The following is a 19744-nucleotide window of genomic DNA, read 5'->3' as shown; positions in this document are numbered from 1 at the left end:
AGCTGCTTCTGGTCGGGTGTTTGTCCAGCAACGTGAAGCCAATTGCAATGATGCAACAATCCCTCTTTGATATTTCCACACAGCCTTCTTCTACAGAGGAGCTAATCTTTATTTTCATTCAAGGGAAGTGCAGACTGTTAAGGAGTTTGCTCAAAGTTTCACATACAGCATATGCTGAAGTTAACATCTGCTGCCAAAGCCTACCATAAGTCTGCCATATCATGATCTTGATTTTTGAGTGTTCTAAGTGATAGTTTAAACTGAGTGTACCACCCCCTCCCCAGAGGTTTATTCTTTGACAGCTTGGTTGTCAGTGTGGCTATGCTGAAAGGAGTTTGGAGTTTAAGGCCTGAGGGCAGAGTATAAGGTTTATTAAGTGACTAGCAGCACAAAACTAGGCAGGGGTTAATGCAGTTCTTGCATGACCACTTGCCAGATAGTTATTAGAATCAATCTGGTTTTCTTTCATGTCACATAATCTCTTGTGCATACAGCCATTTGCCTTCCTACTCTTCTACTATGGACTGATGAAGCTTTTGCCAAAGGCAGACACACCACACCATGCCCAGCCAGATATTTTTTAAAAACAGAAGATGCACTAAACACAGGGGTTTCTGTATAGAATCTGAAATATCAGGCCTTAAAGTTTCTGTTTTCCAAACATGCACTCTTGAAAGATGGAAAACTTGTCTTAGCAACAGAGTCATGGCTAGTGTATTTTGATAAAATCATGTTACCGTAAGTCTAGTTATCAAATGTAACCGTGTGCACATTATTTTCAAAAGCATCTAACATAGACTGAAATTCCAACACCCGAGAGTGAGTTCTGAGAGAGCTAACAGAATCCTACACATGTAGGAAAGGGCTGAAAGATACTCTCCCCATACAAACAAAGGTATAACTGGACTATGTAAATATCATAGGCTCAGTATAACAAGTAAAAATAAGTGATAAGATTTCAATAAGCATGGTTAGTATTTAACCAGTATTCAGTATAATCATGTCTTCTAAACACAAATTTATACAAAAGAAAAAGAAATGATAGCATAACCTAGGATGATAAATAATTCTTCATGGCTAGCAAGATTTTGGGGCCTAAATGAACTAATATAATATATAATAATATAATAAATAATGTAGCACTTTTACAAATCTGGGACTTAGTTAGTATAGCACGTATCTGATACTAAAGGGAATAAATTCCTAACAAAGGTGATGTAAACACTGCATAAGAGGCACTGGCCATGAGGTAGCAGAAGTAGGCTCCCTCCACACATCACGAACACGTAATAAAACTGGGCTATTAGAATACGAAAACAAAATTCTTCAGTGTTTGTCATGCCAAAACAATCAAACAGAAGGCTTCATAGGATTAAATCAAAACAAAACAAAAAAAACCCTCTAAACATGGTGTCATTAAAATTTTTCTCAGGAAAATAAATTTTCATTACTGTCTCAAATATTGAGCCAAATGTTCTCAGAGTAAATCACAAAACTATTCGGTCTGTGCTAAACAATGAAACACAACATACTGTCATCATGTTTATTGGAAACTTTGAGATGTTTAAAGTTATTAGGATAGTTCCTTTTCAAATATCAAAAGCCAGTGCACTCAACAGATGATTTTATAAAGAATCACCTAGCTCATAGCATATTAAAATGAAGACACAAGTACCTGACACTAATTTCATGTAGTAGACTTAAGTACTGTCTTGTAAATAAACTTTACTTGCTAAATTATAAGGTTGGAATTCTTATGTCAACACTCCCCAAAGACATGGACTTTACAAATAATCTAAACATATTTTAAAAGTTGCTTAAAGTATCTCTGTGAAATGTTCATGAAACTTACCCTCCACCACCAAAAGCTAATGAATCCATGTCTCCTTTGATAAAAAACATATTGTCTCCTGTCCACTTAAAGACCTATAAAAATGGTGAAAAAAAGCATTACATATGTAGATGAAAAGAGTCACTAAACAGTTACCCAAACTAAAGAGCATTAATGAAGTTTAAACAGATGGTAATAGGGATGACAATGTAAGCTTAGCACAGAAAGGGCTCGTGATTGGGGTTTCAGTGTTTTATGATTAAATTTGAAAATAAACACATCGCTTATTTCTCAAATGTTAAATTTTCACTCATCTCTCCTCTTGTTTAACTTTTCTTTCTAATATTGAACATGAATGGGTACAAATTGATCTAGGATCAAGGGGTTTTTTTTAGTATGTATTTCTAGTTCATGTATGTTAATAATATTTAGCATGTGCATTTAAGATATCCAGTTTAAATTCCTATAAAGAAAGTGAATACTTCAAACCTGAGGGCAAACTAGACATTACTATTTTTACATATTTATGTGTTAATCTTGCTTGCCAACTTTATGGGGTTTTGAGTAACCATGAAAACATATCCTAGGTATGCCTGTGTGATTAAGTATTCCAGATTAGGTTAAGTGAGGCAGGAAGACCGTCTCTCATGTGGCTGATGCCAGTGTAGCTAGGGATGAGTGTCAGCATTCATTTCTCTCTGCTTTTAGATGACCTGCTGTTTCATCTCCTGCTGCCATTCCCTTCCTAGCTATATCCTCAAACTGTGAGTCAGAATAAATCCCTTCTCCCTGAAGTTGCTTTAGTCCCATATGCTACCATAGCAATAAAAATAGTATCTAAAAATTTATTTTTAATACTTCATAGTTGTATTACTAAAACCTAACATAATAGCTCCTAGCATCTTAATTTTAAGTTTTTCAGAAGTATTCCTAACAGTTTTCAATGAAATGTTCTAACATGAATATCTTCAATTATATATTACTCATTAATTGCATTGTTAGAGTTGTTAGGTAGTAATCTAGAACATAAAAAGGCTTAGACTGAGTACAGTTGAACCTTAAAAAAATCTGTAGCAACACAGATGGGAGTTAAACCCAAGTGTGTATGACTCAAAGTGCATGCATGATGTCACATCTTTATATAAGTAGAATGCTGAAATAGTTATTCTTACCTCAAATTCTGGACAGAACGTAAAAACAAAGGTTTCTCCAGTACCATAAAAGCCATCGCTTACTTTAAATGGTTCAGATGCTAAAGCACCGAAAACCTAAGGATAAAAAAGGCATGTTTAAAACACAACTGCTAGCTTGTTCATTAAGCATTACCCTTCATCTTATAGGTTAAGATAAAATACCAAAAACTTCAACGAGTACTAGTCTCACCTACTTGTATTTAACAATTATAACTTACTGTTAAATTCACAATCTGGTCACATATAAGCTATATCAAAGCTTTCCAATGAGTGTCAAAAAAATTGTAGTTTTGAAATCTGACAAGATATTATTGAAATTAAACAGATAATTGTTTTTTAAAGATGTGAACACATTTCAGGAGGAACTGCATTCACCATCTGTGTACAATAAAGATAATATGTTGATTCATGATCATGGTGCTTAAAAAGCCAAAGTCCTTCAGTATTTACAGGTAAGCATTTTACTACTAAAATATTATAGAATGTTCTTTTACTTCACTATTATACAGAAAAGTCTCTAAGGATAGGCTTGAGACTGAAATGTCTGGCCCTTTAACTCCATGGGTTTGCATGGAATAAGAATTCAATTAATGACCTAACAAAAAAGTAAAAGTCATTTCAACATTCCAAGACTAAGTGTACACATCATAAAGAACATCATAGCACTTGAACAGATGATCTCTAACATACACTCTTAATAATAATACTTTAAGAACTCGTAGAAATGCACAGAACTAAAAAGGTAGAGTTGAAATGAAATATTACCATTAAGTTGCATGCAACACAGACCCAGACCAAGGCAGGCCCGGGACTACTCTGGAAACTCTTCTTGTATTTCTCCTCATTACCCACCTCCCTGAAGAACCCACTACCCAATACCACCACAGCTTTACTTTATCCACTTAGAAACTTTTTACATGTGGACTTATGAGGAAGTTAATATTTACTGTATGATTTTTAGTTTAGTGCTATGATGGTACCACTTATCTATGTTCTGACACATAGCAGTGGTTTGCTTATTTTTATTGGTATAGTATCTTTCCTTGGGAATAGAAACCTGTGAAAGTTAACTCCATTCTAAAATAGGGATAACTAAAGGCTTTTGGAAATTAACCAGATAATGTGTACAATACCCAGCATATAACAATTATAGGAACGAGTGTAGTGGAATGTGTTTGATTTTTACTGATTTTGCTCCTCCATCCCATCATCACTATCCAATTCTGGGCAGGTTTCTCCTGCCCACTGATGGTTTGCTCTTATTATCCTCACATGGCATTCAATCAAAACTACCCATTCTTTAAGGAGCTGTCAATTTCTAGCCTTCTCTTACTAACTCTTTTCACTGCTTCTGGGCTCATGCTGTTCCTCACATACTATGCTTGCTTTTAGAGATATGGATATAATTAAATGTTCTTCCCTACCACATTATAACCTCTTTCAACATAGAAACTCTTAATTATACATGTTCATTTATCTTTAACCATATCCAGTGTTACCCTGTATTTAAGAAACACCCAATAATTACCACTTACATACCACTAACAAAGTAAGTTTTATAAAAGAACTGTGTTAAAAGCTTAATGTTTAACTCTTAATGTTATCTCTTAAAGGATGAATCATCTACACAATTTCCCATACCTGTCCATCACTATCTTTAATCACCATCAGCACTGGGGTGTCTAAACCTGTCATTGTTCGGTAAAGGGTCTTCAAACTGGTGCCATGCTTCCCAGTACCATAGACAAGAGTCCATGGATAGCCAATTGTTCTTGGTGGAAGATGCTTGGTAAGCTTAAAGAAACAAATATTAGCATTACTTGATAACCTACTGCCAATATGTAAAACCCAGTAACAGCTGGAACTTATTCATACATGTAAAATGTAGGCTAAAAAGAAAACACAAATTGTCATTCTCTCTTCTGAGGTACTTAAAACATTTCTCAACATGCAGTATGATCTGTCAAGGAAGAGAAAGAATCATGTCAAACCAGACACAAATGAAACAGAAACAAGTACGTGCTATTTTTTGCTTGTCGGTCTGTATCAAATTAACAACGATATTGGAGCAACTGCTAGGATGTTATTCAGATACCTCTCTAATGGACTTGAGCCAGATTATTAGGAACATTTTATAGCTGTGTGATATGGAACAAGTTATTTAATCCCTCTGTGAAAAATGTCTGTACTTACCAAAAACATGTACACAATACAGCATCCATTCTATGCCAGTTACAAAAACTTCATGAGATAATAAGCAAGTAACTAGAACACAATAAACTAAACACTAGGAGATAGGAGACAGCATTCCTACTATCACAGTGCTCAGGCTAAGGTAGCGGGGAGTTTGAGGTCAGTTTGGTCTACACAGTAAGAGCCTGTTTCAAAAACTAAGAAATCAAAAAAAAAAAAAAAAAAAAAAACAAGTATTAGCTACCAAGCACAGTGTCTCACCTAAATTGTTATTTTAGCATTTCCTACACTACTTGCTATATATTTTTTGCTCATTTATCCTTTATCATGAGAAAAGGACGATAGCTATTAAACTGCTGCAGGACAACAGAAAAGAGATTGTGCTGCTCTCATGGCATATTCAGAAAGGAAGTGTGTGGACTCATCATACCTTTTCAATTTGATCCGGCAGTAAGAGTTCACTGGGATCGCTGAGGTTGGGTCGAAAAGATTCAGACTCCAGCTCTGCTTTTGCTGGAACAACCTGTTTTGAATTTATGTCTTCCTTTGTTGTGATCTAAAAAAGTAAATAGCAGCAGTATATTAATATAATATTGTGATATCCTTTCCAAAGTTTCACCTTTTTGAGTATAACAAAATATTATACTGTAGTACACATGACTAAAATTTGGACTTGGAATTTTATAAGACAAAGAAGATCTGTTTAATATGAATCGTATATCCAATACAAAAAAGTTTAGAACAGAAAGTAAATAGGTTTCTTATCCACTACCTGAGGAAGAACCTTCAATACTTATGTGTAATAGGAGACTGTGGCATGCATGCCTAAGCCCTGAAGTATAAAAGTGAGCAAATGACACAGCTTGCTTTTTAATTGAGTGCTCTTTAAAATATGTATGATTTCTTTTATAGTAGGTACAAAAAGTCAAAAATAGTTTAGAAAATTTCCCAGGTCTAAAAATTTTAAGGTAAAGAATAGAAGAGTAAAATTTTGGACTTTCTTTTCACTGGAGTATAGATTATTTCCTACATTGGAAGTTACCATTTTATAAAAATTTCTTCACTTTTTATGTTTGTTAAAAAATGAATTTTTATCTGAATCAAATAAGAAATTTTAAAGTTGATTTGCGTATAGTGTTTTTATTTTAAAATTAGAGCAACTGTATGTGTTTGTTTGATGAAAACTATCTTGCTGGTATTCTTAAAATTCTTAAAATCAAAAAAAAATTGAAGTAAAAATTGCTATATAGTCTACTTGTTATTGTATACTTTATATTAATTTTTATATATGAACATAATGACTTGGAAATGTTAAGATATGAAACTTTTAAGTTGAAAAATACATAGATCTCTACCAGAGCAGATAACTAAAATGCAGTAAAGCTCAGAAGCTGATTCACCCAGATGAAATCTTGGTCAGTTTTTGTTTTTTTCTTTTTTGTATGTGTGTCTGTGTGACATATCCCTTACCACATATGGACAGTATATATTTTCAACCAATACATGTTCTAGAACTGTATTGTTATTGATAAGAAGCTAAATGTTAACCCTTCCACATCATCATATTTTACTCCTATTTCAATGATGTAAAAGGTCAAAATAGAACAAAACAAAATCCAAGGCAGCACTGGAAGCATTGAAGGAAAACAGTCTAGCAAAGTGAAGAAAGCATGTCTCTATAAAAAGGAAAAAACACAAACAATAATACACAAAATTGAAAATGAGTTTTCAATTTTATCACTTTCTTGTATTTTTTAAGTCAAAGATTATCCCACAAAATTTTAAATAATTTATCCAGCTCTGATGCCTACCATGTACTAATTTTAAAGTCTTTATAAAACCAAGCAGGAATTCCTCAAGAACAAAAACAATTTGTCCCATTAAGATATTTCATGTGTAGTTTCTACAACTGAAAGTCTTAAAGAAGAAATATCTATTTAAATCTTATCATACATTGAGTTCTTATATTTTTTCCATAGTTCTATGTCTTTTAGATTCAATTCAGTAAAGATGAGGTCACAAAACCAAGTATTCCCCAATGTCAAAATTAAATGAAAACTCATCGCTCAATGAGACTCATAGTTCTGAAGTGATTAAAATTTATTCTGAATATTTTTCAAGTGAAAGGAAGACAGAAAGATAATCCTACAGCTCTCCAAGGCAAAACTGTACTCTTCAATACAAAAGGGAATTTCTGATGGATTATTTTAGTGCTTCCATCAAAACAAATCCTTCTGTTAGGAGATTTGCCTTGAGAAATGGCACTAAAAATGGGGCATTCACTCTCCAGAGGGGTTTAAACTACTGAAGGGCACCTGGAGACGTCTGCAGAGGGTGCGCAGTTCTTCAGTATTTAGAGCATCGATCCTGCGGTGGTACTCAGCCACTGACACTACCTGAATGTGGAGACAGGAAGACAATAATTCCACTGACAGTTGAGAAAAATATCCAATAAAAAGAAAGAACAGAAAGAAAAGGAAAAAGGAGAAACTTAAACTGGCAAAGAAAATAGCAACCAAGATTTCTTTTCCCAGTCCATGCTGAAAATCCAAGAGGCTTTTCTATAAGCTAGAGTAAAACACAGGAATGAATTTTGCCACCATTCTCAACTTCTTGAAATCACTGGTTTTATTTTATGGACTATTTAATATAGACTGAATCTAATTTAAATATTAGTTTGTAAAAGGGAAGATTATATATATATATACATATATATATACATATATGTATGTATACATATATATATATATATGTAATATGTTTTGTTGACATCATAGTTAACATCTAAAATATAAAGGGCTTTGCAATTGACAAAGAAAGTGGTAGTTAACTATTTCCTCAATTCAGCTGAGCTCAAACACTGTATACTAATGGCCATGATGGAAAAATTTCTTCTAGGCATAAGGGACATACAGAAATTTATTAGAGGAAAAAAGGGGGAAAGAAAAATAATAAAAATAATAAACTTTGTTTAAGGCAATAACATGAATGTGCCATAAAATGCAAAAAAAAATTAAAAGCATGTCTAATCTACAGGTTAAGTCTGCCAAGTGTTTGGCAACGTTACATGTTTGAAAGTACAACCAATGATGGGAAATTAACTCAAAGTTAAATATGCAAACAATACACAGTATGTCTGGCAGTACTCCCCCATCCTACACATGAGATTTCACTATAGCCCTGGTTCTGCACTGACATGTGCAGTTTGCAAGGCACATGCCATCCGTGTGCCATGCACACCAACACATGCTATCTGAAACACTTCTGCTCAGACTTGACACTGCTGCATGTTATGAACTGCAGTGTTTTACTGTACAAAGTTTTCTGGTCTGATATTATTTATATTAAAAACAAATAAGCATGTCCACTTCATTATGATGCAAATTTCTTCTGTCTTTGATAAATGGTAAACTTATAATTAGTTTTATAATAAATATCTTTAATATTTATTACCTGTAAATTTATACCTATTAGTTTGTATATCTATTAAAGTTTTTTTGTGTTTATTTGCATTTATGTGGATACAGGGATGTTAGGATTTCTTGCTGCTGCAAATGAATGCCCATTCAGTGTTGCATGGATTTCTGGGGAATTGAACTGAGCCTACAGGCTTTACAAGCAAGCACCTTTAACCGCTGAGCCATTTTCCCAGCCTCCTTATACCTATTTTATATACCTACACTATGGGTTGAGTAACAATTTCTTTTGTTTAAAGTGGTCATGTAAGTTAAAAGTTTAAGCCCTGTTCTAATCAACCGTATCATTTGAAGCATGTCTACTTGAGTTTTTATAAAGGACTTTCCCTACTAGTTTTTGCTTCTTCTATTTTATTTGCTATGGCTTATCCTGTAACAGGCATTTGCGATTGAATTTTAAGTTTCACACATTCTAAATTCCTATAGGCAATCTTTTAAAACTGCCTAGATCACTCTCTGGCCTGGTGCTGAATTTAAACTCTATATATTACAGAAAAACAGTATTACAGAACACACACACACACACAATACGTTTCCTCAGGTTGGTACACAATTACAGCTTTATGAGACTGTGACATAATTACAGAAAGTAGAGAATGCAACAAAATACACAGTGATTCTCATGAGCTAAGACACATCTTGTGATCAATCTGAACTGATTATGTCTATAGGCTGTAGTAACAAAATACAGTTAAATCAACAAACCCATACAGGACACAGATTTCTCACTGAAGTTTTAAATGGTTCTCTTTAACTAAAATGAATTGGCTACCAGTTTATTTCGGAGTCCTTTATGAAAAGCTATGCAGAGGCTGATGAACTCTATGAAAACATTAAGAAAGACACGAAAATAGAAAACAAGGGAAAAAAACTGGACAGATCCCCACTGAGCCATTGTTATTATACCAATGTTTACTAAGCAACAATGCATACAATATGATAGCTGACTTTCTTGTACTTTTGGAAAATCATGATCTATACACAGAATTTGTATGCAAATGACTATAACAAAAAATGAGTACAGTTTTATACTATACTCCATTATCACATTCCTAACAGTTAAGAGCACACAAGTGAAGAACTTAAGACTTTCACTTAGAATCATGTGCACTGTCTGCTAATGTTTCTTGAGTACTAGAGTAGTTTTGATTAATATATATTACATTATATTGTATCATATATAATATATATGATATAACATATATAATGTGAGTCTCATTGGAAGAAGAGTATTATGACCTATCTACACTGCAGGACCAAATGCCACTCTCCAGTTTTTGATAAAAAACCCTCACATGCAGAATATATTTTCCTAAGCCTTTTATTTCCATTAAGGGGACAATGTAAAGGTAGGATTAAATTTTTTCATGTCCATTGTAAATGGACAAAAACAACAGTAGTAAATCAGAGTAAAAAAAAAATATATATATATGTATATATATATATATAGGCTGCTTTCAATAGTAACCTCATAAATAAGAACATGTTCACATATTGTCCTCCTTCCAGAGTGTTTCTGTCTGAAATTGATTAATTAAAAAACAACAAAAACCCATTCCTCTACTGCGTTACAAACTAACAAGATCAACACTGCTGACTGTGCCAATTTTTGTTGTTGTTGAGGTAGGGTCTTGCTGTAGCCCAGGCTGATCTGGAATTCACTATGTAGTTTCAGGCTGACCTCAAGCTCAGAGATCTTCCTACCTCTGCCTTCTGAGTGCTGGGTCTAAAGGCGTGCATCACCACACCTGGATTTTACTACATTCTTAAAAAACAGAAAAACATAGTAAAATGATTATTATCTAAAAATGTCACTTGCACTTCTTTTGGTAACCAAAAAATGTTAAGAGAAGAAATGGAGTCAGGGCCAGTCTAGCTAAGATAAAAGGCATAACACAGCACTCAAAGTCATACAACCCTGTGTTCTACTATCATATAAAACTGACTCCCGGGCTGGAGAGATGGCTTAGCGGTTAAGCGCTTGCCTGTGAAGCCTAAGGACCCCGGTTCGAGGCTCGGTTCCCCAGGTCCCACGTTAGCCAGATGCACAAGGGGGCGCACGCGTCTGGAGTTCGTTTGCAGAGGCTGGAAGCCCTGGCGCGCCCAATTCTCTCTCTCTCCCTCTACCTGTCTTTCTCTCTGTGTCTGTCGCTCTCAAATAAATAAATAAATAATTTTAAAAAAAACTGACTCCCATCACAAAATTAGACCAGGATGTTAAAATTTGACTCTACATTTGTCTAAAATAATTGTTTTCAAAATACAACTCCATGGAATGACATTAACAGCAATAAAAGTAGTAAATGGGCAGTTACAAATTAACTAGAAAATGATTAATAAGAAGAATAAAAATAATCTAGAATAAATAAAAAAAACAGAAAACATGAGTAAAGTATGGCGAGAGCAGGAGAGGGGTTAGAGAACCAGGAGAGGAACAGGTTCTCAGCCAGCTGAAAACTCTCCATAAGCTCCTTTCACACTGCGCCTCACCAGTCATTCCAAACTGAGCAGAAGAACCAGTGTGGGGTTCTGACCTAATGACTGCAAACACAATTACCTGGGACCTTCCTGGCTCAGAGCTGGCAAATGCTAAAAGTTAAATTCAATATTATAAACTTAGTTATCTACCTTCTATCTCCAATACCCACCATTAGTTTTGGGTAACACATAACAGCATTTAGCTGCAGAGTTAAACCACAGAGAATAGGATATGGCTAGTTATTGCTTCCTCTGGTGGCCTCTAATTGTCATGTCCCAGGTTCATATTTTCCTTAACAGAAGTTTTCACACTCACTTCCATTAAAAGCCTAAACAAAGACTCAATTTGACTGTTTCCTTGTTTTTGTCCCAAGTTTGTCTGGACTGTCCCTGTAGAAAGGCATACAGTCTCTTCCCTAAGCTTTTGTTCCATTGACCTCTCAAGCATTTTCCTGCTTTCTGGCTGTTTGTGGAGACACACTAGGGAAACATAAGTCCATTATTTAAGGACCAACATAATTTCCCAGCTTTCACTTTTGGTTTTTCATTTCCTTCCCGCTTTCTCATTTTGTGAGACAAGATATTGCTGTGTAGCTCAGGCTGGCCACTTGCAATCCTCTTCCTTCCTTCCTAATGCAGGTATATGCCACCATATCCATTCAAGCTGACTTGAATAAAGTTGCATTTAAAATTTCCTAATTATATTTTTAGATGACTCAGATTCTTACAAGAAAGTAGAAACCACTCAAAACCATTTAACTAGGGAATGCATATGTTATAATAGCTATCAAGAATGATATATATAGAAAGTGTTATAAGAAAGGAATAATCTTATTTATATCGTATCAGGATAAAACACTCATTTACTTAACTTTTTATTTCTTATGTTTCTGAATGATATACCAAGCAAGAATATAGTTCTGAAATAAAAGTAACAACGCACAATTCTTTTGGATTTATTTGTCCTTTAAAAAATGAATGTAAATATATAGTGAGTTGGTGGGGATTTGCAAAACTTATTGTTTTAGTTAGCAAAAGTAATATAAAGGATAGCATACAGTTGCTTAAATAAAAACTTAACATGATTTTAACTATTGATAAAATTCATTCAAAAACTATTAATATCATGCTTGATTTCAACAAACGTTTTCAAAGCAAGGACTTGTGCCCACTAAAAAAACAAATAGGGGACTAAAAAGATGGCTTAGAGTTTATGGTGCTTGCCTGTGAAACCTAAGGACCCAGGCTTGATTCCTCAGTACCCATGTACACAAGGTGTCATATGCATATGCATTTGTAGTGGCTGAAGACCCTGGGTTGCCCATTCTCTCTGTCTGCCTCTCTCAAATAAGTAAATAAATAACATATTAAAAATAAATGGAAGCAGATATAGCAGCAGCAAATGCTAAAGGTGGTTTACCCAGGATGATGTCAAAATACCAGTGTTGTGATACTGACAATGAGCCTTTAGAAAATAAAGATAATACATCTGAATCTTGAAGTCAAGTACACTTTAAATAAGAACATATAGTCTCTCAAGTAAATTATATACATATTTGTATATATAGACACACACACATACATACATACATATATGCATGCATACATACATACATATTTACAGACACACGTGTGTGTATGGCAACATCTGTCATCTGCAAACAACTCTGAGAAAGATAAAATGCTCAATTTAGACTCAAGATTCTTACAGTAAGATAAAGCAAATATGAGTATATGATGAATGACTTAACACACAGCCAAACATAGTATACTAAAACACTGAATCAAGTTTAGATAATGAAATCATCAGATATAAACTATGTGTAAGTTAGTATATAAATCCTAAAAGTAGGGCTGGAGAAATGGCTCAGCTGTTAAAGACACTTGCTTACAAAGCCCAATAGTCTGGGTTCAATTCCTCAGTATCCACGAAAAGCCAGGTGCACAAAGTGATGCATGTGCCTGGAGTTCATCTGCAGTGGCTACCGGCCTTGGTGCACCCATTCCCTCCTTTTTCGGCTATCTCCTCTGTTTATAAATAAATAGATTGAATAATTTTGTTTTTTAAAAGTCCTAAAAGTAAATAAGCAGGAACATATAATTAAAACTACTTATATAGTTTTAATTATGTATAAATTTAATTATGTATACATATAGTTTTAATTATATATATTATATATATCTGAAAAATAACAAAATAGAACTTTTATAGAATAAATGTAACAATTTTCAAAAAAAATCAGATAAATTAAAAAGCAGAGAAACACCAGTAAACTGAGAAGCATAAATGAAATAATCCGTGATACATTACAAAGAACAAGAAGATGAAAAACATAAAACAGCTTATGAAAGTAATCTTATTAATAACATACAATTGGTTTCAACTGGGTCTGAGAAAAAAAAGAAAAAAATTTAGATACAACAGCTGATTAAGGAATGTAATTTTAGAAGGATTCTGTTCTCTAAGTGAGAAATACCTGCACACGACACCTAGTAAAATTTCATAATACTTATAAGTCTTTTGAAAATAAATTACTGACAGACTTCAAGAAACTCAAAATGGAAGCACAAGGTCAATAGCAAATGCAAGTCTTCTCTGAAACACGGACATTAAGAAAATCTATCTTATTTTTTATATTATTTATTTATGGACATACTTAGTATGGATACATCGTGTGTTGGTATCATGTTTTCCCTTGTTCCCTCCCCCATTCTACTACCTCGGATTAACTTAAGAAAAAGATCACAAAACACAAATACCCATGGCAGAAAATAAGGGTCAATCTAAAATTGTTTATCCAAGCAAAACTGTTTTCAAAAATGAGAACAATAAAGCTAGTGTCCCTCAGTACCCATGAGGAACTGGGTTTAAGAACCTATGCAGATTACTAAATCTATAAATATTCAAGTTTTTCATAAAAATAGTATACTATTTGCATATAATACATGCACATATTCCCACGTACTTAACTAATCCATAATTTACTTTAAATATCCAATGCAGTATAAGTGCTAGAGTAAACTTGTTATACTGTATTGTTTGAGGATAATGACAAGAAAAAAAAATCTAAATATGCTTGTTACAGATGCAGTTTTTCTAATTTTAATCTACAGTTGTATTTTCAAAGAAAAACAATCTAAGAATGTTATACATAAATAAATCTTCAAAGATGAAATTTCTAAAAATAAAAGTCCAAGGTGACATAAAATAATACCCAACGAATGGTCTGGGATACAAGGAGTAGAAAACAAAATAGTAAATGCATGTAAAGCTAAACAAACCTTGACTCAATGAAATAATAACATCTAATTTGTGACCAAAGAATAGAAGGAGTACAGACTTCAATAGGAAAGCATTGGGAAGAGGGGACGATGGTCTTTAAGATTTTTTTATTGCTGTTCAGAAAGATGAGATCAACATTAACATTAAACCTTATAAAGAACAAAATTTTATAGAAGTCTACACACATCATAGAAATTAATGGGAATAAAAGAAGCTCAAAACCAACAGTTGATACCCTCCTACAAGGGTATGATAGGAGATAAACTTGGTGCATGAGATCTTGTCATATGTCCTTAGGACAGCAAGCATATAAAATGAGAAGAGTTAAAGTAAATAGAATACCTTAAATTATATTTTAAGAAGTCTGTGTTCCATATACTAAGGAACCACTAGAAAAAGTTAAAAAAGTGTAACTGATATGCTAATAGGAGAAAAACATGAAATCATGTAAGGTATTTAATTAAAACCAGGGAGGCAGCAAAGAGTGGGAGATCAATTCCCTGAAAGACACAAACTACCAAAAGTCACACAAGAAGAAATAGATCTTGCGATTAGGCCTATCTTTTAAGTATACTGAATCAAATAATAATGATGGATTCACTGGTAAATAACTACCAAATATTGAAGGAAGAAATGACTAATTCTCCACAATCTCTTGAAAAATAGAAGCAGAGAAAATACTTACTAACTCATTCTGTGAGGCCAGCATTACCCTAATAAAAAAACAAATAAAGACATTACAAGAAAGGAAAACTACAGACTATCATCTCTCATGAAAATACATGCACAAATATTTAACAAAATATTAGCTTTTTGAATAAAATCATGTATAAAAAGAATTAGACATATTGACCAAGTGAAAATTGTTACATGTATGCAAGGCTAGTCCTATATTTGAAAATCAATTTATGTAAGTCATTACACCAGGGGCTGAAGAAATGCAAAGTAATAACATCAACAGATGCAAAAAGTGCTAACGAACACTTATTTATGACAAAACACTCAGAAATCTAGAAATAGGAGGTATCTTAATTTGATGAAGAAGATGTATAAGAAAAAAGTGATAGATATTATCAAAAATAACATTTCCACTAAGACTGATAACAAGGAAAGGACGTAACCCTTCACTACTCCTACTCAACATCATACAAGAAGCCCTTGGTAATATGGTAAGGCACAGAGGAAATACACGATACACAGATAAGAAAGAAATCAATGAAGTCCATCTTTGTTAGAAAACGTCATGGATTGTGGATAGAGAAATGCTAAATAGTCGCTAAAACACTAATAGTTTAAAGTGCATAAGGTTAAAAAAATACAAAAATCAATTATTTTCTCATAACACTATTTTAGTACCAACTTAGTTAAATATATAGATGTCCACCTAACAAAATATGCAGAAGAACTACATGAAGAAGTGTGATATTCTGATGCAGTATTCAGATTCAAACAGAACAAGATATTCAATGTGCATCATAAGGAAAACTCCATATTGTCAAGTAACAGTTTTTCCAAACTTCATCTATAGAGACAACAGAATTCCAGTTAAAATTCCACCAAATTCTTTTACAGCTATATGAAAAATGATTTTACAGTGTATACAAAAAGATCCAGAATAACCATGGGAACCATGAAGAAAACAAACTTGGAGCACCAACACTCTTCAACTTCCAGAATTACTATGAAGCTACTACCACAAGACAGCGTTGTTGCGGTATAAGAAAACAGATGCCTGAAACAAAACAGAACACCTAGACATAGATCCACACAAATATAGCTACGTGATTTCAGTAGCAAAGCAATGACAATTCAGTAGGGAAAGGATGGTCTTTTTTTTTTTTTTAAGACCAGGTTGCTGGAACATAAAATAAAGAAATGAAGAGAGAAACAAAGGGTCTATATAAGACAGAAGCCTTTTGATTTCCACCCACACATAAAAAAATGACTCAAAATAGATTATAGACCCAAATGGCAAATGCATAACTCAAGATAGTATGTGGAAAGATAATAGATGATCCTGCATTTGAAGAATCATTTTAGAGGAAATTCCAAAAATATAATTATGAAGGAGAATAATAAGAAGCTGAATGCGATTAAAAATAGTTCTGAAAAGGATAGTCAAGCTGCAAATGAGAAGAAAAACTCATACACATACAACATACACAATGGTATAAGGACTGTTATCCAAAATATATCAAGAGCTCTTAAAAGGCAACAAGAAGAAATCAACCAACCCAATTAAAATATGGGCAAAAGACCTAAAGAAATCACTTGCCAAAGAAGAATGGAAATGGCAATTATCATTTGCTACCTGGGAAGTTTAATTTTAAAAGTGATATACCATTACACACTTGATAGAATCACTAAAATTCAAAGAAAGTGACATGAATTCTCATTAACTGCTGGAACAATAAGAAATGGTATGGTTATCTTGGAATATAGTTTGGCAATTTCTTATAAAAATAAACATAGCCTTACCATATGGTCCACCCATTGGGCTACTTGGTATTTACCAAAATGAGCTGAACACTTATGAATCTGCATGTGACAGTTTATAACAGTTTTTCTGGTAAGTGCCAAAACACAGAAGCACAAGGATATGCCTTAGTAGGGAAGAACATTATCCAGTGAGAAAAAGAAATGAGCTAAAGTGCAAAGAAGACACAGAGGATCTTAAGTGCATATTGCTAGGAATCCAATATGAAAATGAAGCATTCCAGCTGCATGATTCTGAAAAATACATGATAGGAACAGTAAGATCAGTAGGTGCAGGAGTTAGGGAAAGGAATAAAGAAAGAGCAAGTATAGACCTGAGAATTTTTAGTACAGTGAAAATAAGCTATGTGACACTGTAATTTGTAGATATGTAACACTACACATTCACTAAAATCTGTACAATAAAAAAAATAAAATAAAATAAAATAAAATCAGCATTCATAAGGAAATGGATAATACTGAATTGCCATAGAAAAATACATTTTATGACAAATAAGGCATACATATTTTTAATGAAAAAGTAATTTAAATTATTTTTTTAAAAATTAAAAATATTTATGTATTTTCAGACAGAAAGAGAAAGAGAGAGGGGTTGAATGAAAGAGAATGGGCGCACCAGCCAGGGCCTCTAGCACTGCCAAGGAACTTGAGACACATGCACGACCTTGTGCATCAGGCTTACATGGGTACTGGGTAACTGAGCCTGGATTCTTCAGCTTTGCAGAAAAGCGCCATAACTGCTAGGCTATTTCTCCAGCCCTAAAATTCTTAGTATCATTGACTGAAATTAACTCAAACATTTTTAATGCTTGGTATGAGGGTGCATCGCTCAATAACTTTTTTGGGTAGTTGTGAAAAAGTGATTCTTCAAAAGACAGAAAAGCACTACTTCAGAATCATTAAATGAGATGTCATAACAGAATCTAGTTTAGGACCCAACAATAAAAATTAGAGTGAATTTGTTCTGTTCTCTACTTTTTAGCAAGAAAAAAACATTCTGAATACTTTTCTACACAGTTAAGCTTAAGTAAAAATAAAAATAAAAATTAAGGCAGCAATGAAGACCTGTTATCTTTATCTTGATAAGAATAAGAAAATCTAAACACTGTTACAAAATAAAATTACACTGTCAATTTCCTCCTTGGAAGATATTTATAATTCATACAAATAAAAGAATTTTCAGCAATCATACATTTTGTACTCTAAAAATATTCTCTATGTTTACACTTTCAAAACCTATATAATTGGCATGTCACTAAAAAGACTAGCATAAACAAAAATAGCAATAATTAAGTAAGATTTACCAGAGTGTATTTATGATTAATTGATTGATGTCTTCTCCCTTTTTTTCCATACCAGAGACGAGACATTTCCTTTCCAAAACAAATTAAGTTACACCAAATCACGGAAGAACTGCTTTCAAAAGCATTCTTCCTCTGTCAAAGATAAATTTCCAGCACCACAGCCCTGCTACCGTGACAAAACAGTTTGCTAGAGACAAAAATTTGATTGACATGACAGTGAGCTAATCACTAAGTAGTATTCTCTGCACAGACAGTCCTGAGTGGAGACTGTAGAGCTGGGGAGGGAAGAGAGGGTTTCCCATGCTTTAAGTTAGGTTGCACTGTACCCAAATGTGCAAAGAAAGAGCTCAGAAGTTTAAAGACGCAGAACATGTATTTCCAAACCCCAGTACATTAACAGATACACTACAAGTATTTTGTCCCTCCAAAAGCACTAAGCACAATTTCCAGACACTCGCCCAAATACACACATGCTTTCAATTAACATCTGATTGTCTGCTCATGCAGTCACAAAATCTTGTTACTTTTAGTGAAGAATCTTCTAAGGGTTTGCTTTAAATAATGTGAACATTTAAAAATAGTAAGGTGTCCATTTTTAAACTTTATTTTCTAGCATCTTATCTATTGGATAAGTAGTAATACCCATTATACCTATATATGTCATAATTCACTACCTAGTGTTATGCTGAATAATCAAATAAGTGAAATTTTAAAATACTAAATATAACTAAATGTATTTAAGCTACATGTAAACTAGAAATATCTGAAGCTCAATTGTAATGGGAATATCAGCACTGTGAAAGGTAAGTCTGCTTCTCCATCTTTAGCCTGTGTATGCTCAAAGTCCTCTGTTCCCTTGCATGTCACGGTTCAAAGACATACAGTGCTACATCCCACCTCATGCACAGGCCACAATATATTTTGCAGTTAACAATCTCCTGCCCATTACAGGAGCCATGCCCCACCCCAAATTCCTTTCAATCAGACCCACTATACATAGTCTAAGACTCTCCCAGTCCATCAAGTGGCATGACCATCATCTCTACAGAGGCCTTAGAATCCCTTAAACTTTCACCAGCTTGTCCTAACAATCATACACAACATTATAAAAATGTTTGTCGGGGAGGGGTTAAACCTTTTGAGTTTCTGACAAACTTTCTGAAATACAAAATATTTTCTGAAATGCAATATGATATCAAATCCAAAACAGAAGAACAGCAAGCATAGCACGGCCTATTTTGTTGATTGTCCAGTAACACTTATCTGAGAAACGTGATCTCTGTAACGCTTGTCTGAGAAATGTGAACTCTTTATGCAGTGACTTTGCATATAAAGACTTCCTTCCTTTTTGGACATTATCAATTCTATGTAGCATTTTCCTGAATAGGCTGAGAAATTAGGTTAAGATTTCTGTTTGTACTATGGCATACTGACTCAATTTTAATTTTGGTATTACATATACTTTAATGACAATAAAAATGCATTTCTTG

The 19744-nt window shown here is 33.6% G+C and overlaps 1 protein-coding gene across 8 annotated transcripts in view; it reads right to left on the bottom strand.

Moving 5' to 3' along the window:
- Oxr1 (oxidation resistance 1) overlaps nucleotides 1-19744 on the bottom strand; it is a 344354-nt gene that overhangs the window by 4316 nt on the left and 320294 nt on the right. For 4 of the 8 annotated variants that reach the window (XM_004672717.2, XM_045142698.1, XM_045142696.1 and 1 more), the window contains 5 exons: nucleotides 7533-7613; nucleotides 5648-5773; nucleotides 4666-4818; nucleotides 3004-3099; nucleotides 1853-1926 (listed from right to left, as the gene is read on the bottom strand). In XM_004672717.2, the coding sequence (XP_004672774.2) occupies nucleotides 1853-1926; nucleotides 3004-3099; nucleotides 4666-4818; nucleotides 5648-5773; nucleotides 7533-7613 (530 nt within the window). Of the gene's footprint in view, nucleotides 1-1852; nucleotides 1927-3003; nucleotides 3100-4665; nucleotides 4819-5647; nucleotides 5774-7532; nucleotides 7614-18254; nucleotides 18422-19744 lie in introns of those variants that run through there. The other 4 variants (XM_004672718.2, XM_045142697.1, XM_004672719.2 and 1 more) reach the window with 3 other exon arrangements.

Source organism: Jaculus jaculus, chromosome 2 (assembly GCF_020740685.1).
Source record: "Jaculus jaculus isolate mJacJac1 chromosome 2, mJacJac1.mat.Y.cur, whole genome shotgun sequence".
NCBI lineage: Eukaryota > Metazoa > Chordata > Mammalia > Rodentia > Dipodidae > Jaculus > Jaculus jaculus.
This window is presented reverse-complemented; position numbering and strand designations above follow the sequence as displayed.